The 22,535-nt window shown below is 46.6% G+C and overlaps 2 protein-coding genes across 2 annotated transcripts in view; one reads left to right on the top strand and one right to left on the bottom strand.

Moving 5' to 3' along the window:
• Positions 1–514: 514 nt before the first annotated feature.
• Positions 515–19,988, top strand: Rmc1 (regulator of MON1-CCZ1). The gene is made up of 20 exons (XM_028759521.1): positions 515–685; positions 1,019–1,095; positions 3,588–3,672; positions 5,474–5,530; positions 5,813–5,899; positions 8,268–8,408; positions 8,642–8,745; positions 9,641–9,730; positions 9,820–9,925; positions 10,550–10,661; positions 13,044–13,088; positions 13,256–13,309; positions 14,887–15,015; positions 15,732–15,838; positions 18,207–18,326; positions 18,547–18,624; positions 18,837–18,941; positions 19,033–19,101; positions 19,182–19,407; positions 19,823–19,988. The coding sequence occupies exons 1-20, from the start codon at positions 584–586 to the stop codon at positions 19,900–19,902; spliced, it is 1,974 nt and encodes a 657-aa protein (XP_028615354.1). The 5' UTR covers positions 515–583; the 3' UTR covers positions 19,903–19,988.
• Positions 19,989–20,734: 746 nt separating this feature from the next.
• Positions 20,735–22,535, bottom strand: part of Npc1 (NPC intracellular cholesterol transporter 1) — a 45,156-nt gene continuing 43,355 nt past the window's right edge. Inside the window, exons 24-25 of the mRNA XM_028759528.1 lie at positions 21,923–22,085; positions 20,735–21,158 (exon numbers count right to left, since the gene is read on the bottom strand). Of these exons, the coding sequence (XP_028615361.1) occupies positions 21,076–21,158; positions 21,923–22,085 (246 nt within the window). The 3' untranslated portion in view covers positions 20,735–21,075. The remainder of the gene's footprint in view (positions 21,159–21,922; positions 22,086–22,535) is intronic.

Here is a 22,535-nt window from a genome sequence, read left to right as displayed (position 1 = left end):
TGAAGCTTCAAGCACATTCTGAGATATTGGGGGTTGGAAGTTTAACACGTAAACTCTAGGGGAAGGCAAAATTTAGTCCCTAACATCCTAGCAGATCACAGCACTTGCCGGTATGGATAAGGCAGACTGCTCAAAAATCAGTTTCTGGGGTTAGACACGGAATTCCGTGAGTAACGCGGTTTCCTGGCGTGAGGGAGGTCCTGAGGTGAACACAGAAATCAATCCTGGCTCGTAGGTCTCCTCTGCTGGCTTACAGTCAGCCTCCTGCCTCACCTCTCTGACTAAACAGACAGAGGCAGGAGCCTTAGGTGTAGGCGCCGCAGAATAAGTCACCATTGGTAAGCAAGTTAGAAACCAGGCTGGCCACCCAGCAGCCCGCTGGCCTCCCAGCAGCCCGCGGGCTTCCGGGTCACGCGACTCGCCCTCCCTCTTGGAAGGGGCGTGTCTTCGGCTGTGGTGCCCTCCCCCGCCTACTGAAGCACGGACGGATTACGTGAGGGCGGGGCGGGGCCTAGGGCAGTGGCGGCGCGGCGGCCGGAATCGCCGACTACAGCCTCTTGGACAGACGACAGCCTGTCCAGCCATGGGCAGCGAGGACTACTACCTGGAGCTGTGCGAGCGGCCGGTGCAGTTCGAGAAGGCGAACCCGGTTAACTGCGTGTTCTTCGACGAGGCCAACAAGCAGGTGAGCGGTGGCCGCGGCGAGGGCCTGGCGCCCAGACATCTTAGCGTCGCCGCACCAGCGCCCGGTGCGAGAGCGCCCGGTGTATTGTATAGGAGCAGAGACGAGTGTGCAAGTGCACGGGCGGTGCCAGTGTGCGAGCTGGCTTTCAGACTGTCAGTCGCGGGGTCTGGCCTGCTCTTGCATGTTCCTAAAATTTGTCTAAGCACTCACCTATGAGCATCCCCTGTTAGTTTGTTCGGATGAATCGAGGATGTGGTACCGTGACATGATCCTTGAAAGGCTGAGTCTAGGTCCTTATAAAGTCTGACCATTAACGTTGCCTCTTTTCCTCAGGTTTTTGCTGTTCGGTCGGGTGGAGCTACAGGAGTGGTCGTTAAAGGCCCAGATGATAGGAATCCCATCTCTTTTAGGTAATTTGCGCGTTCAGAATAATACCCATATGTAAACACCGGTGGTTTTTTTTAACTCAGAAAGTTGAATCATTTTGTCTTACCGTCTCTATGCGGCCTGACATGTCAGTAGAAAGAAGCAGTGTACATTTGCTGGTGCAGTTTGGGTACAGCACAACTGTCAGAGTGAAATATGGGTTCAAGTGGGAACTAAAATCTCCTAGGGCACCTACTTCCTGGTACTTGAAGTTATCGAGTCCTTGTGTTCCTGCATTCATTTCTGCAGTGCTGGGCCTGGGAACTCATTTATTCATTTATCTCAGCTCTTCTAGAGTTTTTGCTGGATGGTGGAAAATCCAGTGTTCTCAGGAATGGAGAAAAATCAGGGCTTCCACCGAGGTTAAAGTGGCTTTCCAACTTAAGCAGGTTGACAGCATGATTGACAATTTCACTTTCACAAGTCCCTAGGTTTGTAAACACCATGGCAACAGGTCTATAATCCCAGCCTTCTGGAAAGCTAAGTAGCAAATAGCTCGCAGACTAGTGGGTGTGTAACAAGACCCCGTTTCAAAAAGAAAAAAAAAAAAGCTCAGAAAAATAAATTGCATTTAATATGTGTCAGCTGTTTGAAGTAAAAAACAGCCAACTTTCTTTTTCTTCATTATTTTCTTCATTTATTTATTTATTTATTTATTTTTTCATTTTTTGAGGCAAGGTTTCTCAGTGTAGCCCTAGCTGTCCTGTAACTCATTCTGTAGACCAGGCTGGCCTTGAACTCAGAGATCCTCCTGCCTCTGATTTGAAAAGTGCTGAGATTAAAGGTATGGGCCACCACAGCCTATCTTGTTTTCATTTATTGGCCCTTGCTCAGCACACACTGAAAGCAGCACACAAGAGAAGGCTTTGAATTAGCCCAGCCCCCTTTGGGGAAAAGTTTTAACTGGAGAGAAGAGATTCAGCAAACACCATTTGCCATGCTAAGCTCTATGCTAAAGCTCTGTTCAGAATGCAGGAGCACTTAAAGGGTCCAGCGTTGACCTCAGTACTGGGGTTGAGCAAGGCTTCGAGGTGGGCAGAGTGATTTCTGGTTGGAATCTAGGCCTCGATAACACCAGGAGCCAAGGCTTGGTGTTTGGGGCACCCTAGGGCAGATTATTTGTGTAGGGAAGGAAGCATAGGGAAGATGTGGCTGACAGCAGGACCTCCCTTGAACATTGTGAATTCTGTGGGATTTTCCTTGATGGTGAAAATCTGTCAGGTCAGGCGTGGTGAGGTTACCTCAGTGTTTAGGAATACCATATGTCTGCATTCTTGAGGCTAGGTTGTTGGGAACAGAGAACACTGAGAGACAGTGTAGTTCAGCTATGTGTGGCACAAAGCTACAGGGCTCTGAGCTGCAAACTGCCTTCCTGTGGACACCTGATAAAGGCTTGGGAAGTTAGTGGGTGAGATGCCCTAGTGAAAAATTGAAAAATGAGAGGGAACTACCTATCACAGGCTACAGTTCAGAGTTCTGAGGACCTTGAAGTCTTTGTAGGATACAGCATTTAATGTGTATGTGTGTGCCTACATTTTTATTTCCTCCTTGTGTTTTGAGACACTGTCTCATTGGCACATTAGATGGCAAGTGATCCTTAGTGGCTTGCTTGTCTCTGCCTCCCCAGTACTGGGATTATAAAGGAAACGCCACAGTGTTGAGGCTTTTTTTTTTTTTTTTACATAGGTTCACACTCTAGAGACCATACTCAGGTCTCCATGAGCCAACTGAGCCCTAACATTTTAAAAAAACAAAAACAAGGGCCGGGCGGTGGTGGCGCACGCCTTTAATCCCAGCACTTGGGAGGCAGAGGCAGGAGGATTTCTGAGTTCGAGGCCAGCCTGGTCTACAGAGTGAGTTCCAGGACAGCCTGGGCTACACAGAGAAACCCTGTCTCGAAAAACCAAAAAAAAAAAAAAAAAAAAAAAAAAAAACAAAAACAAAAAAAACAGCTTTATTGAGTTATAATTGGCTCATAATAAATTGCACATTTACTATGTATTGATATATTTATACACCCAGGAAACCATCGCTACAATTAAGGTGATAAGTGCATCTCTTTTTTTTTTTTTTTTTTTTGGTTTTTCGAGACAGGGTTTCTCTGTGTAGCCCTGGCTGTCCTGGAACTCACTCTGTAGACCAGGCTGGCCTCGAACTCAGAAATCCACCTGCCTCTGCCTCCCAAGTGCTGGGATTAAAGGCGTGCGCCACCACCGCCCGGCGATGAGTGCATCTCTATTCCACAAGGTGTCCTCAGGGTGACATGTGTGACCCTAAATTCTCCAACCACTTGGCTTTGTCATCTGTCCATCTGACTAGCAAGTTGTTGCCTGTAGATTTTGGTCACAGTTTCAGAAATGCAGTTCTAATGTTAGGCATGGGTCTGCTGATTCCCAGAGTTCCTGGCTCTTTGTCAATGGAGTTAAGAACTAGCGCTCAGGGCAGTTTCTCTCCTAACATGTGCTTCCTTCTTCAGAATGGATGACAGAGGAGAAGTGAAGTGCATCAAGTTTTCTTTAGAAAATAAGATACTGGCTGTCCAGAGGACTTCAAAGACCGTGGTAAGACATAACTTAGAACAGCACTGGGAAGAGAACAAGTGCTTGGAAGAGACAGAGTCCGAACTGTCGTTGTTTTCTCGCCCTCGGAGGGTCAGTGACGTGGGCCTCCTGTGAGCTTTTGCAGATGAGAAGATGAATGAGCTTGACATTAGTCTGTCCTTAAAAAGTCTGTACTCGTGATGGGAGACACTGTTCTGTCATGACATTTTCATATGTGTTCATTATGTCCTGTGCTCGTGCGCTGGCCCACTGCCTTCACCTGGCTCCCCTCCTCTCCCTTCCTTCCTTTCTTTCTCTCTTTCTTTCTCTCTCTCTCCCTCCCTTGTTCCCTCCCTCCCTCCATACCTCTCTCCCTCTTTCTTTCTCTTCTTTCTTTCTTTCTTTCTTTCTTTCAGATTTATTTATTTTATTTATATGGGAACACTGTCACTGTTATCAGACACACCAGAAGAGGGCGTCAGATCTCATTACAGATGGTTGTGAGCCACTGTGGTTGCTGGGGATTGAACTCAGGACCTCTGGAAGAGCAGTCAGTGCTCTTAACTGCTGAGCCATCTCTCCAGCCCTGCCCCTCTTCTTTCTAAGTAGTCCCTTTTCTAGTCTGATTATTTTTATGTGTGTGGATGTTTTGCATGAGTCTGTGTACCATGTGTGTGCAGTACCTGAGAGGGCCAGAAGAGGGCATAGCAGCCCATGGAACAGGAACTCCAGGAGGTTGGGTGCTGGGAATTGAACCTGGCTCCTATATTCTTAACTGTTGAGCCAGCTCTCTAGCCTCTATTTTGTTTTTAAGTCATTTGGATTATCTACATCTTTATGTTGCTTGCTGACTGGCAACATGGATTACGAGAGGTATATTTTGATTACTTGGTGACTGAATTGTATTCAGGTCAGTTCAGCATCTGGTATTTCTCTTGTTTGCATGCTGGATTGGATTGGCACAGGCAGATAAATACAGTTGGGGCAGCTTGCTGCTACTTCATCTCTTGGACAGCCTCACCATTGCTTGCCTTGGGTTGGGATGCAGTGGTTATTAGCTTAGCATGAAGAAGTCACATGTCAGTTACTCATCCTGTTCACTGTTGTCTTCAGTAAAGTAGAGAAGAAGCTGGTGGGAAGATAGGCAGACCGCTGTGATCACTGCTGCTTTAGTCTTGTTGAATTTCCAGGAAGCCTGAGGAAAGTGATGTCACCTGTTTGAGGAATATATTTCTTCTTTCCTCCCTCCCTCCCTCCTTCTTCTTCCTTCTCTCTCTCTCCTCCTCTTTCTCTCTCTCAATTTCTCTCTCTAACCATGTCTGCTTTTATGGCCCAGGTTAGTCTGGAACTTACTACATAGACCAGGTTGTTGTTGAACTTAGAGCAATCCTCCAGTCTCAGCTTCTTGAGTGCTGAAATCCTAGGTGTGAGCTGCCTACTTGGCTTGAGGAATGAGTTTTAAAAGTCTGTTCATAAGTTCCAACTGAGTGTTTACATGGACTCCTTTTAGTTGACTGATAAATCTGGTGTCATTTGACTCTTAATTGTCTTTGTGTCTCTTCTGTCTGTGGGTGTTTGTCCAGCTGTTTTTTTAATCATTTTAAAAATCTGCGTGTAAGGCATAGGGGCGCACACCTTTAATGCCCCCCAGCACTCAGAAGTCAGAGGCAGGCAGATCTCTCTGAGTTCCAGGACAGCCAGCACTTCCTAGTGAGACCCTGTCTCAGAACAAAAACAAAAACATTTATCCATTTTATTTTCCAGTAGGCTGTTCTATCTGACAATCTGCCTTTGTGTTTTTTTTTTTTTTTCTGTCTTACAGGAGTTTTGTAATTTTATTCCAGATAACTCTCAACTGGAGTACACACAAGAGTGCAAGGTACATGGGTGGTGTGGGGGATGGGGCCTCATTCCTTACTGCAGTGTCCACTGTTGTTTGTGTGTGGAGAACAGTGGGTTGGGTAGTGGACACACATTGGAATTTTTACTTACTTATTTTTTTGGAGATAGTGTTTCATGTTCAGACTGGTCTGCATCTTGAAATGTAGCCACTGATGGCCCTGCAGTTCCAAATGCCCTGCCTTAGCCTCCCAGGTGCTGGGGTTATAGACACGTGCAACCACAGCCAGCTAGAAAACACTTGTTTCTGTAATTCTTCCAGACCAAGAATGCCAACATACTAGGATTCTGCTGGACCAGTTCTACTGAAATTGTCTTCATAACGGATCAAGGCATCGAATTTTACCAGGTACTATATCAGTTATAGGTTTGCTAGAGAAAGCAAAGGCAGTTCAGCAGCCTGTGTTGTACCAAAAAGGTCCTGAAACCAGCCTGTTAGTTGAGGAGATATTATACAAAGAATAAAAGTTCCTAAAAATGACTGTCAGCCACAGTTTGTACACAGTTCTGATTCCCTCTGGACACATGCATTTATTATTGTCCTTTTCACAGAAGGGGCCTCCTGCACATTAACTGTGTAGTGTGGCTTTTTTCTTGAATAGCAGAATGCTTTGAGAGTTGTTCCCATATTTTGTTCTGAGATCATCAGTTCTGCTCTGTGAATCATCTGCTGTTTGTCTTGCCACTTCCTGTTACAAGATGTCTAGCTTGATTTCACTTTTTAATCATTATAGTTAAAAAGTTCCGTGAGCCATCTTTCATGTTTCTTCATGTTCATGGGCGAACAGTACTTGGAATGGCACGGATACAAACAGACACCATTACATTTTTCACAGACGTTCATACTTTGAGTAGTAGTGTGGGACTCTCTTGTCCACATTGTTGCTGGGCCTGGATCTCATTGGTCTGTAGACAGTTGCCTTCTCACTGTCCTCTTACGACAGTGGGCCATGATCCCTTTTGGGGCGTTAGATGATGTTTTTACAAGGGTAGCCTAAGACTATCAGAAAACACAGATACTTGTAACCATGGGCTTTTCTACCTGCACCCCAGTTCCTAAAATAATGACTCTGAGACTGAATTATTTATGAATAAATGCCTAGGTCATAAGTTTGGGCTTGTTCCCTGACCAGCTCTTAACGTAATTAACCCGTTTATTCTATTCTGTGAGTGTCACATGGCTGGTTATCTCTCCTCAGATTCATGTCTCTCTTTAGAGTTCAAGGTGAACCTCTTCCTGAGCTTGACATTATCCCAGTTTCTTACTGGAACTTCCATCTCCTATTTCTGCCTCAGCGACATGGAGGAACCCTGACAGCAGTGTAAAATCAAATAGTGAGCATGAAGAGCCCTGTAAAGTTTAAATCCATGAAGAAGGGGGCCCTGGGCACAGGTGGATAGAGAGGCTCCCTGCAATCATCTTTAAAAATATCTGGGCTTGGTGTTTAAGAGCACTTGATAATCTTTCAGGATCATAGTGGGTCACAGACATCTGCACTTCAGTGCTGAGGTATTCAAAACCCTCTTCTGCCCTTCCCAGGTATAAGACATGCATTGTTCACATCATACATTTGCATATGTACATGTGCAAAATATTTATACACATAAAACAAAATAACACTGGAAAGAAAATCCGTTCTCTCTAGTGAGAAAGTATATCAGATCCCTAAGACACTTTAGGTCTAGTGAGAAGGGTCAGCACTTGCCACCCAGGTGTCGTGACCTGAGTTCCATCTGTCATCTGATTTCCATGTGCATATGACATATAGATATAACAACAACAAAGAAATTGATGAAAAAGTAAGAGAACTCCAGCATGCTCCTTTATGGCTCTCAGTGTGTGTGTTTGAGCCGTAGTCCACATGTGGAGGTCAGAGGACAACTCCGTGCAGTCCTTTATTTTTTCCCGTCTTTTTCTGGGTTCTGGGATCAGGTTTAGGTCAGGCAGTAGGTGCCTTTATTTGCTGAGTCATCTTTCTGGCCTTGTACACTCTCTTGTGAGTCTTGGATGAGGATCTTCATGCTTTATGGCTTTCATTTCCCTCTCAGTTCTTTGGCATGTTGCTGGTTGATACCTTGAGTCTGTGGAGTATTCTTAGTGTGTCAGAATATGGAGAGAGTATTTAGATGTGCCTAGAATCTGAAGTGCTGCACTTGTAAGCAGTCTTATGAATAGTGGGGTTAGGAAAAGGGAGCCTGACCTGATCCAGTGCCAGGTGGAGTAGATAGAGCCGCTGGTGAGGAAGGGTGGCTGACCTAATGCCATGGACCCTGGGATTGCTTTACTCTGACTGTTTCTCAGCTTAATGAAGACTTGTGGTTCCTTGCTCTTAGGCGCATGGTGCCGGAGCATCTGGAGGCTCAGCCATGATTATAATGGCCAGTCTACTGCTCTGAGCCGTTCTCAGCCTGAGTTTCTCGTCTCTCATGTTGAACTGTCTCTCAGAGTATAGGAAAGAGTAAATTAATGAGGTGTGAAAAGTACTAGGCACACAGTGCCGTAATAAATACAAATAACAGTTTCCTGTGTGACCCTGGGCTGTGTGACACTTGTTTTGATTTTGGTGGTGTTGGTGACTAAACTAGAGCCTCCTGTGTGCTTTTCAAGCTCTGCCACAGGTTATCCCCGACCTCAGTGGGCTTTTGTGGTCTTTATTTACCTAGTTCGTTGTAGCAGTCTTTTAAAGTGAGATGTCTTTTCTTGACCTTGGTCCCAGGTGTTGCCTGAGAAACGAAGTCTCAAACTCCTGAAGAGCCACAACATCAACGTGAACTGGTACATGTACTGTCCTGAGAGCGCTGTGATCCTGTTGTCTACCACAGTCCTTGAGAATGTTCTGCAGCCTTTTTATTTTAGGGTAAGAGTGAGCCCCAGCCCCTTAAAATAACTCCTCTGCCCACTTCTCTACCCATCTCTAAAGCAAGAGTAAGTCATATGAACTCCACACCTCAGACCACTAGAGGGTGCACTTCACCATCTCAGCAGTCCAAGGATGGCTGTGGAGAAGACAGTGTCTTCATTGCTTTAATGTGGGCTAGGCTAAAACATGGAAGGAATGCCCTAAATATTCCTAAACTTTCCCCTAAACAGGCTGGCACCATGTCGAAGCTTCCCAAGTTTGAGATTGAGTTACCAGCTGCACCGAAGTCAACTAAACTTAGCCTTTCAGAACGAGACATTGCGATGGCGACCATGTATGTCTGTCTTCAGAGGGGTCCTGTGTGTGATTGCCCTTCGTGACATAAGTGATAGGGTGTGTCAGGAGCTCAGAATAAAGGACCCTTAGAAGAAATAACAAGGACTTCCCTTTTTTTGTTTTGAACATAGCACTTTAAAAGAAGGTTTATTTATTTTTCTGTGTATGCTTTATCTGTATGTATGTATGTGCACCTCAGAGGCCATAAGATGGTGTCAGGTCCCCTGGAAATGGAGTTACAGCTGGTTGTTAGCGGCCATGTGGGTGCCGGGAACTGAACCTGGGAGCTGAGGAGTGCCTTCGAGTAGTAGAGTGCACTTTCCTTCTTCCTTCTCTTTGTTCTCTGCTTGGCCACCCAGTTTAGGGAGCCGAGAAGTGAGTGCAGTTCTGGGTGCCGACTGGTAGGCCAGGGCTGAGCTCATTGCTAGAGTTGACAGCCATACTCCACAGCTGCTCACAGCAGCACCCAGTAGTAACATCTACTGTGAAGAGTGCCTGGCCCATCCTTTTATTTTGGGACATGTCATCATTCTTTGAAAGGAAACACAGAGGTAGAAGTGGAATAACAGTGGGTTTCTTGACCTATATTTCTTCCCTGCTTTGGAATTCTGTGCTTGGCTATGCGATATTCTTCCATTAGACAGTAATAAAACTGTATGTAGAGGGCGCTTATTACCCCTTTAAGGCTGGCTCAGAACTTGTTCTGTAGTCAAGATGACTGAGTGCTGAAATTCTGAACATAAGCCACCATACCCAGTTTATGCATGCAGAGGACTCAAACCAGGGCTTTGTGCAGCTAGGGAATCCTTACTCTACCAGCTTAGCTACATATCCAGCAGGGAGGAAGGACTTTTAAATGGCCTAAAATGATGTGTACGTCTCTCTCTGACTAGATACGGACAGCTTTATGTCCTCTTCCTGCGGCATCATTCTCGGACCTCCAATAGCACAGGAGCGGAGGTGGTGCTGTACCATCTCCCACGGTATGTCTGTCTCATGCTCTCTTCTCTCTTTGCTTTGAAATTGAACTAAGGCTTGCTGACCTCTTTCTCTGACCTCTGTTGTCTTACAGAGAGGGTGCGTGTAGAAAGATGCACATACTGAAGTTAAATAGGACTGGAAAGTTTGCCCTAAATGTAGTGGACAACCTGGTGGTTGTCCACCATCAGGACACAGAGGTAAATCTCATGTGGGAAGCTGCAGTCGTCTGTGCGGGGCCCTTTAATAGGCTTTGTGAGATCTGGCAAACCTGAACAAGGGTGGGAAAAGAGCTTAAGGTCAAAGGAATTAACAGTTTAACTGATTCCCTAACAGTTTACTAAAAACTATTTGAGTGTGGGGATGCAGCTCGCTAGGTAGAGTGCTTGCCTAGCTTGTCCCATCCCAGCAATTGCTTAAAACCAGCTGTGATGGTGCACACCTGTTATCCCAGTACTTGGGAGGTAGAGGCTCGAGGATCAGAAGTTCAGTCTTCTTGAGCTCTATAGTGGGTTTGAGGGCAGCTTGGGCTACATGATTAACTGAGCATCTGGTAGTCGGCAAGCCACATCTTCCCCTACTTTTTTGGAAGGTCCCACTGCTAGGTCTCTCTGACTAATGAAGATGTTTCAAGTTCAAGTGAAAAAGATCTGCCTGGGTCTCTCTGAGATCTTACAAAGAAGCAGGAAGCATTTGTGAAAGCAGTAACAGTGAGAAAGAGAGTTGTGGTGTGCACAGCAGTTCTCTGAGGGAGAGCTGGGCTGGAGGTGGCTGAGCACAGGCTTCCAGACCGGCAACAGCCGATGTGTTTTCCCCTACTATAGACGTCAGTGATATTTGACATCAGGTTACGGGGAGAGTTCGATGGCACGGTTACCTTCCATCACCCTGTGCTCCCAGCCCGATCAATTCAACCTTACCAGATCCCCTTGGCAGGTAAGAGAGATTCTGTGAACTGGCAGTGCTGTCTTTCCCCACAGGGCCATATACTTGTTAGAATCATCCGGGGTCCTTCTCAGAATGGGACAAGGAACACGGGGAGTCCCCAATCTGCTTCATTTTGCAGAGGAACATTTGTTTTCTTATTTGGGGATGCTGAGGATTGAATTCAGGACCTTAACATTTTCTGTTTTCCTGTTTCTGTAACCCTGAGATTAAATGCAGCTGACTGTGGCTGAATAATTTTAATGGGGTTATATGCCCCTACATTTTGATATTCTTTTGTGTTATGATTAATTTTTTTTTTAGACTTGCTTTTTATTTATGTGTTGTATGTGTCTACATGTATGTCTGAGCATGTGTGTATGGGTGTTGTCAGAAGGCAGAAGAGGGTGCTGGATTCCCCGGAGCTGGAAATATATGCAGCTGTGTCTCTGAGGATGTGGATGCTCGGAACTGAATTCAGGTCCTGTGCTAGCGCGACAAGGGCTTTTAATGACCAAGCCACCTTGTTAAACCCTTGCACTTGGTTATAGCAGATGTGACCAATGGTTAGTCACAGTAACAGCTTACAGGTATGGTTCTTGAGTTTATTCTAGATCGTTCCTCCTGCTAAGGTGGGGGAGGAAGTCAGGAGAGTAGTAGGTCAGGAGTTCAGAGAAGAAATAGTCCCATTCATAACAGGCCTCTGATAGTACTGTGCTACTGTAATTTTATAGGAGATTGCAGTCCAGTTAGCTGATTGAAGCCCCCATTCTGTTTTGTTGGGAGGCACACTTGTCAGCTGACCTGTTCAGCAGTTCTCAGCCTGTGATTTCCTTGTGCTTTTTGTACAGACAGTTGAGAGCCAAACTCTAGGTGGTAGATCGATCAGCAAGCATTCAGCCTTTGGGCAGCTGGCTCATCTTATGGGGTCAGCAAAAGGTCCAGTAGGAACAGCTGTCACTCACAGGTATCTGATGGCCTTAACTGGCTTCTGTGTCCTTTCTGGCATCTGGCTTTTCCTGGATAATAACATTATCAGTAAGGAATGAATGATAGCAAATGATTGACGTGGGTAAAACCATTGTAAACATGTGAAACCCTCAATTCTGATCCAGTAATAAAGGAGCAATAAACAGCGTAGTTGCTTGACCAAGGTGCTGATTGAAGTGGACCAGATTAGTCCAGGAAAGACTGATAGTAAGAAGGCATGAACCCATGGGTTCCTGGGATTCTAGGCAATCTGGGCAGGCAGAGCATACCTTTCCCTTTGTGTTTCTTGCTGGACCACGAGCCCTTGGAAAATCTGAGGCTGTATTGCTCACCTGGCACTGTCATTGGGTGGGTATGTATTCACAAGCCAATTTTGAGAGCTGTATTGGTTTGGTCTTGCTGAACAGGTGGCTTGTGTTTGATTGTGTTAGGATCACATGGGGTCTCTGAAGATTGGAATGCCCATGGTCTCCTGAGGCCCGTGATAGGCAGTGGAATTTTCCTCTTCAGTCCTGTGTGCTTTGCTGAAGCCTGACTCTCCGTGGTCCTCATCTGGGTGTGGAGTGTATTAGAATGATTAGAATGACAGACTTACCTATGCAGCTCACTAGCACTGCCTTTCTGATTGAAGCTGGGCAATCGGCAGAGAATGCGGAACTCTGTTTAGCTTGAAGAGTGCTCTCATTTCCCCAGGCTGCATGACAGGCAGCAGAACTGGTGGGAATGAGTCCCTGTCATGTGAGGGGGGATGCTTCTTAGGTGGGCCTTCTTAAGCCTAGATCTGTTCAGTGCAGTGCAATGCAGTGGGTAATGGAGATCATTGTTAAGCAGTTAACCACAAGCCATCTTCGTTCACCGTCGGTGAATCTGGGTGTTCTTTTTGAGTCATCCAGGTCAGTTTCTTAATGTACACAGTCAAATGATGATGCATCATTTCTGGTTAAAAACAAACGGAGGGCTGGAGACATGGCTCATTGGTTAAGAGTATCTGCCAAACTTGCAGAGGACCTCGGTTTGGTCTCTGGTACCCATGTGGTGGTGGACTGTAACTCCTGTTTCAGGGGATCCAACATCGTCTTCTGGCCTCTTCAGGCACTAGACATGGATGTGGCACACACACACACACATGCATACATGTATTTCGGCAAAATGCTGAACCCATAAAACATTTAAAAAGTAAACCTCTAAACCAACCACTGTGAGTGAAGCTTTGACACATTTCCTCTTCCTGGAGACACATTTTAATGGACTACAGCGGATGCCCTCCCTCTTCTTGCCCAGGAGTCGTTAGTGAGACAGGGTCGTCCTTCCTCCTCTTCACCTAACTAGAGTTTCTTTTCCTGGCTCAGTTCTCCTTTTGGCAGGTTTCCTGACTGCCTCCTCACATGTGTTCTCTGTTTGCAGGTCCTGCTGCTGTGACCAGCCAGTCTCCCGTCCCCTGCAAACTCTGTATCCTCATGAAGGCAGTGGCACTGTGCACTGTGCACCTGCTGGAGCTCCTCAGGGAGGCAGGCCTTCTGTGGCCTCTGGATGTGGGGGCTGGGCAAGTGCTAATGAATTGGGGTTTCCCTTTTATTACCCACCATTCCCAATGTGGAATTTCCTTTAACATGCAGATTCCTCTTCATGGATTGTCTTTCAGCCAGACATCATTATCAGTGCCAGCCAAGGTAGGTCTGAGGGCCACTGCCAGGATGGAAAAGCATGTGTCCACTTTAGTCCTGCCAGACTCACTTGACTTTGAACCTTTGAGGTGACCCTCCCTCAGTCTTGAGACTGGGATAGCATCTCACCCCGTGATCCTCTGCATCTCCCCCTGTGCTCCTCTGCATCTCCCCCTGTGCTCCTCTGCATCATCTCACCCCGTGCTCCTCTGCATCTCACCCCGTGCTCCTCTACATCTCACCCCGTGCTCCTCTGCACCTCCCCCTGTGCTCCTCTACATCTCACCCCGTGCTCCTCTACATCTCACCCCGTGCTCCTCTGCATCTCACCCCGTGCTCCTCTACATCTCACCCCATGCTCCTCTACATCTCACCCCGTGCTCCTCTACACCTCACCCCGTGCTCCTCTGCACCTCCCCCCGTGCTCCTCTACATCTCACCCCGTGCTCCTCTGCATCTCACCCCGTGCTCCTCTGCATCTCACCCCGTGCTCCTTTGCATCATCTCACCCTGTGCTCCTCTGCATCATCTCACCCCGTGCTCCTCTGCATCTCACCCCGTGCTCCTCTGCATCATCTCACCCCGTGCTCCTCTGCATCATCTCACCCCGTGCTCCTCTGCATCATCTCACCCCGTGCTCCTCTGCATCATCTCACCCCGTGCTCCTCTGCATCATCTCACCCCGTGCTCCTCTGCAGGTTCTTGGGTTTGTTCGTTTTTTTTTTTTTTTTTTCATGATCATGTATGATTCTTATAGCTAAAGTGACTAAGAATGTCCAGTCTCTTTGGCCATTTCAGCAAAGCCGCCCATGGTGAGTGGTCTGCATTCTCACTCCCTAGCCCCACTCCCCAGGTTCCTGCCTAAGACGCCTGTGCCTTGTCTTGTCTGGCTGGTGACAGCTCCTTCAGCCTGCTGTCTCTTCCTGGAATTGCCTGTGGCTTTGCACTTGAGAATGTTGCATTAGTTTCTATCATTTTTAGTGTTCAGTCTCATCCTCTAGGGTTCTTAGGTAGACACTGGCTGCATACAGGGAGTTCACTTCTCTTCCATACACTGACTATAGGGCCAGCTCTTAGAAACTGAGAAAGCAATCACTTGAGTTATTTTTGATGTGACATGTCTTTCCTTCATGGAACTCTGGTGGCACCAGCTTGCCTATTAGCACTTGAATAGGCTGATGAGTGGGCGGGGATTTGTCTGATGGTTTGTGCAGTTACCTCTTGCATGCATGAGCCAGTACAGGAGAAACGCAACAACCAATGAGGGGGCTAGGCACGGTGGAGGGGAAGGAGTTCTCTGGGATTGATTGAGCTGCTGTTTGTATCTCCATGAAGACAACCATGGGTGTGACTCTCAGTGCAGTTCTTTACTCATTACAAATCAGTCAAGTTTTCTGAGGTAGTGTAACCATTAGGTCTTCCATAGTCAGCCATCTTGCCGGACATCCTGGCTCCATGTTGGTCAGGAAGAAAAAGCTATTAATTGTATTTACTGTCCTTAACCTGGAGAGGTTGGGGCATTCTTTGTTGGCTTTGGTTCTGGTTTGCACACATTGATGAACATGCTGCCTCTTAACATCTAGGTTACCTCTGGAACCTGCAGGTGAAACTTCAGCCCATAGTGAATCTCTTGCCAGATAAAGGAAGACTGATGGACTTCCTACTCCAGAGGAAGGAGTGCAAGGTGGTGGTTCTGTCTGTCTGTTCACAGAGTAAGTGCACTGACCCATCTCCACAGTCTGTAGGAGAGCACTTTATTTCTTTAAATTACACCTGTGTGCATATGTGTAGGCACATGTCAGGTACACGTGCACATGCCACAGTATGTGTCTGGATCTCAGAGGACAAGACAGCTTCTGGGAGTCTGCTCTCCTTCCATCATGTAGGGCCTGAGATAGAAGTCAGGCAGTCAGGCTGGTGGCCTGTGCTTATTACCTGCTGAGTCTTCTTGCCAGGGCGCCCCCAACCTCACACCTTACATCTGGAAGTTGACCATGCTTTTTGCATTTTTTTTTTTTTTTTTTTTTTTTTTTGGTTTTTTGAGACAGGGTTTCTCTGTGCAGCCCTGGCTGTCCTGGAACTCAGTCTGTAGACCAGGCTAGCCTCGAACTCAGAAATCCGCCTGTCTCTGCCTCCCAAGTGCTGGGATTAAAGGCGTGTGCCACCACTGCCCGGCACAATGGATTCTTAACCCATAGGAAAGACGGAAATACACACGGGACTTGTAGACTTTGACAGAAACCAGCCAGCAGACAGGTGCTCCAGTGAAAGCTGAGTACGTCCTCTGCAGTCACTTGCAGGCATCCTGATTTTAATGTTTACTTGAAGGTCCTTCAAGGCAGGGTTTCCGTTGGTCACCCTTTGAAATTCCCCAGCTCACCGAGATTCTGATTACAGTGGGTCTGACTTCGTGCATTGTCCTTTGCAGTGCTGAGTGAGTCAGACAGAGCCACACTACCTGTGATAGCCACTGTGTTTGACAAACTCAACCACGAGTATAAGAAGTACTTGGATGCTGAGCAGAGCTACACAATGGTAAGATTCCCCGCGTGAGGAGTCCCATGTGTGATGTGCTTATAGGCATAATGGCAGAGGGAAGCTGGCAGTGGCGTGCCCTGAGTTCCCATGCAGCTGGCTCAAGGCTTCTGCTCAATACCTTCACTGTTTCTGCTTTTTAAAATCTGTTTGTGCTTATGTGTGGATATGTTGTAGAAAGAAAAGTCTTGGCTTTTGACAGAGCCTGCACTGACCAAATTAGAGGTGTGATTTCTTTCCACTGTTGGCTGCCTTTCTCCTTTGCAAATACTTACATATGGTTATCTAGAGAGAAGTCTGGGCAGGGTGTGCTGAACATGCAGCATATACTTGTATGAAAGTGTAAAAGTAAATTCTAAAAGATGATTTTTATTCCAAATAAGAATGAATGAATGTATATATTTGTTTGGTTTTTTTTTTTTTTTGAGACAGGGTTTCTCTGTGTAGCCCTGGCTGTCCTGGAACTCTCTGTAGACCAGGCTGGCCTTGAACTCAGAAATCCGCCTGCCTCTGCCTCCCAAGTGCTGGGATTAAAGGCGTGCACCACCACTGCCCAGCGGTTTTGTTTTTTTCTTAGACAGGATTTCTCTATGGTGCTATTCAGGTTGGTCTTGAACTCAGAGATCCATTTACCTCCTGAGTGCTGGGATTAAAGCCTTTTTTAAAAATAGAGAGGAGAGGAAGAGAGAGGGAGGGAGGGTTTCAATATGGATCTCTGGCTGGCCTGGAACTTGGTTATGTAGACCAGGTTGGCCTTAAACTCAAGAGATCCACCTGCCTTCCAAGTGTAGGATTAAAGGTGTTTGCTTTTAAAGGATTGTGGTAACTTTACTGATGAATGTATCCTTTGACAATTTCCTGCATGTCTGGAGTGTTGTTTCCTCTCACTCCCACTATTACCTTCCTCATCCCTGGTCACCCCTCCTACCCATGTCCTCATCCCCAGTAACTCCTCCTGTGTCCTCATCCCTGGTCACTCCCTTCCTTCTGTGTCTCCCTGCCACCCCCACCCCTCACAAGTCTCTTCTGTTTTGATGACTTTGTTTTATGACCCACTGATTTTTAAATGAGGACTATCTACAGATTTGCAAATGTCCTTGGAGTCTGGTGGGATCACTGTTGGGTTCTCTTCTCAGTTTGTCTGGTAGGTTTAGGATCCCATGAGCCCCTCCCAGATCCGTGATTGACTGCTGACAGGGCCAGTGCATTGCAGTTGTTTTGAGTTGTGATGTGTTTCAAGCTCTGTGGATGGTACTTTGCAGCCCTTTCTATCTGTCTTCTGGCATTTACATTCTTTCCACTACCTCTTCTATGATTTCTGAACCTTGGAAAGGCCCGGGTATTCAGCAGTCAGCTATCAGCATCTGGAGCAGCCCTACTGTATTCACCACCATTTACTGACAAGGCAACAAGGTTTTTCCTAAGATTAGAAACAAAGGGTATCCTAGATACTGCTACCATAAGTATCCTGTGAGCCATCAGCTAAGGACCAGCAGTTAATAGACAGCATGTGTTCAGTAAAAGAGGCTTATTACTAGGGACAAAACTTAGTACTTCTGTTTTTCTAAAGCAAGAAGGAAAACTGATACAAGTGGGAGAAATCACTTCAAGGATGTGCTTAGCAACAGTGGACATTGTTTTAAACAAACTGAGAACCCCACTTTGCTTGGCTACTTGGGGTTAGTGAGTCTGATGAGCCACTGAAGGCCAGGCTCTTAGGACATCACCTCTGTCCTTGTCTGTGTCGGCCGTCTGGGTGTGCCTCCTTCCTCTTCTTGGTCCTTCTGGTGGTATTCTGGATTGTGGAGTAAGTTTGAGCCCAGACTGTGATCATTAGATGTCATGATCAAGCCATCTGCACTAAAGCTCTGCCTGCTCACTAGAGGTCAGACAGCTCGGTCATCTTTGGGGAACTCTGGCTTACTGCTGAATAATTTCCATTGCACTGGCTTGTGGTTGTGACTTGGTGGTAGAAATGTAGAGACTGGTAAAGCCCTGGATCCATTTCAGAGACTACAAAAATGAATTTTAAAATGCCAACATAGATCCAATATAAGAAGCACTCCTTTACTGTCTGGTAGAGCTTCATGAATGATGGACAGTGCAGCTGGCCAAGAGTAAGAGAAAATCAGGTCATTTGCAAGTCTTCAGAGGTTAGAAAAAGTGTGACTGGCTTGGTTATTTAATTGCAGTCTCCCACAAACCCTGGAGTGTTTGTCAGAGCACTAGGTCTGCCACGGGAAGTTTTGTTTCACTTGTCAAATGTCTGCTTGTGATAGGTTTGTGTCTAGAAGTTTAAGTGTTGGGATAACTGTGGTGGGTGCCATCTCTGTGGAAGGTGATGAAGGTCACAAGCTGTCCCATTTAGGCGGCAGAAGCAGGGCAAAGCCGGAGCAACCCACCTCTCAAAAGGCCAGTGCGGACTCAAGCAGTGCTGGACCAGTCTGATGTGTACACACACGTGCTGTCACCATTCGTAGAAAACAAGGTATGTAGAGTGGGTTACTGTGGGGGTAGCAACAGGATCCACACTATGCTTAAATGAAATAAGTGGTATTGCCCCTGAGAGACAGTCTGGGGTCTCTAGGGCGTATGGTTCATAAGGATTTGTCTACACCAGCAGATGGAACACTGGACTTTTACTGGGGATCAGACTGCCTGTAGCTTCTTTTGCACTGACATTACAAGACCCCCTTCTTCCTCCATAGGAGATGCCACACAAGTTTGTGATAGCTGTGCTGATGGAATATATTCGTTCTCTGAACCAGTTTCAGATTCCAGTGCAGGTACAGGGGTATTTTCCATCCTAAGTTAGAGGGAGGGATGAGGTCGAAAGAGATGGCTGAAGAATCTGCAGATCCTTGGGTGCAGATCCTTGCCGGTTCTCAGTAGGACTGGGGAATTTGGTTGAGAATCTGTTACAGCTAAATTATGGGAATGTGGCCAGCCATGGTCCAGTGACTCAGTGATGCCATTTACCTTCCTCCTGTGTTCCCAGCATTACTTACACGAACTTGTCATCAAGACACTTGTCCAGCACAACTGCTTTTACATGCTCCACCAATTTCTGCAGTACCACGTGCTCAGCGACTCCAAGCCTTTGGTCTGTATCATTGGATATCCATTTTGTAGTTACTAAATCATCTTCCAGTGAGAACCGTCCAACTAAAGCTAGCTGCAACCCTGTCTTTCAGGCTTGCTTGCTGCTGTCCCTAGAAAGCTTTTATCCTCCCGCACACCAGCTATCTCTGGACATGTTGAAGGTAACTGTCCTGCCACAGCTTCAGGTATCACCAGCATGCCTTCCTGTGGTTGCCCTGACCACTATCTTTCTTACTTCCAGAGACTTTCAACAGCAAATGATGAGATAGTAGAAGTTCTTCTGTCTAAACACCAGGTGTTGGCTGCCCTAAGGTTCATCCGGGGTATTGGTGGCCACGACAACATTTCTGCTCGCAAATTCTTGGATGCTGCTAAGCAGGCTGATGACGTCATGCTGTTCTATACCATATTCCGCTTCTTTGAACAGCGAAACCAGCGTTTGCGAGGGAACCCTAACTTCACACCAGGTAAGGCCAGGCCCACGGTGGCCACTGGGGCCTTTCAGGAAATTCAGAAATGTCATTTTATGTCTGACCTTAGAATCTCTACAGAACAAAGAATCAGGGACAGGAGTGCACGTGGTGGCTAAGGATTTTAAATGGCTCGAATGCTTCAGCTTAAGCAAGTAGTGATAAGACAGGATGCAAGAGAGAATGCACTTACGCTGTGTAAACACAGTGCATACAGTGTGAGTGATGGATAGGTCAGGGATGGATGCTCTGGTCTCACAAGGGTGTCAGCTCTGCAACAGAAAGACCTCAAGATGGAGGAGGAGGAGGTATTTTATTATTAGAGAAAATAAGTTAAAACCAGCATATAACCCATGAGCATTGTCTGCATTCTGTCTTCCCATGCTATAACCAAGCCGCATTGTCCCTACAGGAGAACACTGTGAAGAACACGTTGCCTTTTTCAAGCAGGTTTTTGGAGAACAAGCTCTAATGAGGCCTACAACATTCTGAAGTCCCTCAATAGGGGTTTTTTTTTTTAATATAAAAATGTACAAAGTTAATTTATTGCAGTAATAAAGCTCTTTAAACTACAAAAATGTTGTAATAAAGTACCTACAACATCTTCAAATGTTGCTAACTCCTGAAAAAAGGAGACAGCATGTGGACTGGCTTTTCAGAACTGGGAATCAGGTCACCATTGTAGCCACTGAAGTGAAACTTAAAGGGTTCTTTGGAAAGTCCGTTGTGCTGGATGGCGTTTTGCTGGGGCAAAAGGCTAAGGCAGACTTGTGAAGGACTGTTTCACTAAAGCAAGCATGTAATGGTTGGTCTGCCTTATACTGCTTTGTTGGGACTCCAAAGAGAGGAACAGCAGAGAACTTCTGGTGTTCCTGTTCATGCCAGTGCTGTTGCTGCCCCAACACTGCTGGTGTATCTGTGAAGTGTTTGTGAGTGGGCCAAGCTGCCGCTGCTGACCTGTGAACTGCTGATTTCCTGACATCGCAGATGGGATTTGCTCCAAAGAACCATTTCTAAACAGGTCCATTTCCCTGTATCTTTTCTTTCCCACTACCTCTGGTGGATGGTGGGCTAAAAGGAAGGTGCTTAATAACCATCATTAAAAGTAGGTATTCCGCCGGGCGGTGGTGGCGCACGCCTTTAATCCCAGCACTCGGGAGGCAGAGGCAGGCGGATTTCTGAGTTCGAGGCCAGCCTGGTCTACAGAGTGAGTTCCAGGACAGCCCGGGCTATACAGAGAAACCCTGTCTCGAAAAACCAAAAAAAAAAGTAGGTATTCCTAGCACTTGGGAGGCAGATTTCTGAGTTTAAGGCCAGCCTGGTCTACAGAGTGAGTTCCAGGACAGCCAGGGCTACCAGAGGAACCCTGTCTTTAAAAAAACAAAAAAAAAAGTAGGCATTGAAAAAAATTAAAGTTACAGAACTGTCCTTCCTCATGCCCAAGCTGGGGGGTTTCTTAGCCTGGGGCTGGGGACTGTTGCCTTCAGATTCATAATACTGTTCACAGGTATGCATTCCTGAGTTTTAAAAGTGTGGGTAGAGCTGCATCTGCCACAGCTGTGACACAGTCTAACTCCTGGGAAGAACCAGCTCGGCCTTGACAGTGCGGCTGTCCTGCAGTAAACTTGACCTATCCATGGACAGTCACCAGAGCCTGCGACAGGGCTAAAAGTTGAGGAGCCGTTCTCTCTCTGTGCCTTTGTATCGCTCTTGAGTGCTGTGTCTTTTAGCTTTATTTACTGATGGTCCTGTGTGTGACAAAAGAAAAGAAGTATAAATAATCTAGGCGTGGAAAACAGCCCGTGGCTTGCTGATTTTTTTTTCTATTTTACTTTTTGTCTGTGGGTGTTTTGTCTGCAGGTATGCCTATATACAACATCCGTGCAGTGCTCCAGTGGCCAGAAGAGGGTGTCAAATTCCCTCAGACTGGAGTTAGATAGTTGTGAGCTGCCATGGGGGTGCTGGGGACTGAACCTGGGTCCTCTGGAAGAGCAGCCAGTGTCTTTCTTAACTGCTGAGCCATCTCTCCAGCCTCCAGTGACTTAGCAACAAAGCTGTAAGGCAAACTCATCCTGTTACCTTTTCAACTGGGTGTCACTGTATGGGGTGGACTCACCACAGCCACACAAGCAAAGATTCTACAAGGACAGTACCAACTTCAATCTCTCTGAAGAGCAGTGAGCCCAGGCCTCCAGAACACCCAAGGAACACCTGGCTAACTGTGGAGTCCTGGGGAGGTTTTACTCTTTCTTCTATAGTTTTATATGCAGTATGAGTTATCAGGTCACTGTCAAGACAAGCTCAAATACTTTACAGATGTCCAAGTTTAAAATTTTGTTTGAGCCAGGGTCTTTCAGCCTAGGCTGGGCTCAAACTCACTGTCAGTGACCTTGAACTTTGGTCCTTCTTGCTTCCACTCCTGTGCTGGGATTACAGGCTTGGGATGCCATGCCCAGTTAATGCAATGTCCTTCCTCCCATGCCGGTGAGAAGAAGTAACTAACTGCCCTTACCTATGTAACTCAGTAAGACAGGAAGAAACACTAGTCCATGAGTGGCTCCGAGTAAGACCATGGCTAAGTACATCCTGAAGTAAAATATCTCAAAAATTTGAGACTTGGCAAAGGCCAACACCACGATCCCTCCAAATTTCGTAAGTGTGATTCCACTGAATACCTGGAAAGGTAGAAGTAAGCTGTTAGCCTATTATAAGCAAGCATCCACTGTCACACAAACCAATCTTCCTCAGCAGTCAGTGTCCAAAGGGCTGTGGGGAAGCTGCACAACCTCTCAGACACACTACCTCGTACCTAAAATTGTCTGGCCTACCACTTTATGAGCCTGGATGAAAAGACTCATGAATCCAAGGACATCTGTGTGCAAGTGTGTGGAGGTCAGAGACATTCCTTTGGATGTCTTCCTCAGTGGCTCCCCACTCTGTGCTCTGAGACAGTCTCTCTAAAATTGGAGCTCAGTTGCCTGGACTGGCCGGTCTGTTGAGCTGCAGGGATCCGCCCATCTTCACAGCGCTGGTGGCAGAGGTACTTACCACAGTGCTAACCTTATGTGAGTGCTGGGGACTCAAGCAATATCTCAGCCCAGAAGGAAAAACTTTAGAGCAATATA

The sequence above is a fragment of the Grammomys surdaster genome, unplaced genomic scaffold (assembly GCF_004785775.1).
Source record: "Grammomys surdaster isolate TR1022 unplaced genomic scaffold, NIH_TR_1.0 126298, whole genome shotgun sequence".
In the NCBI taxonomy this organism is placed as follows: Eukaryota; Metazoa; Chordata; class Mammalia; order Rodentia; family Muridae; genus Grammomys; species Grammomys surdaster.
The sequence above is the reverse complement of the archived record's forward strand: the minus strand, read 5'-3'. Positions and strand labels throughout refer to the sequence as shown.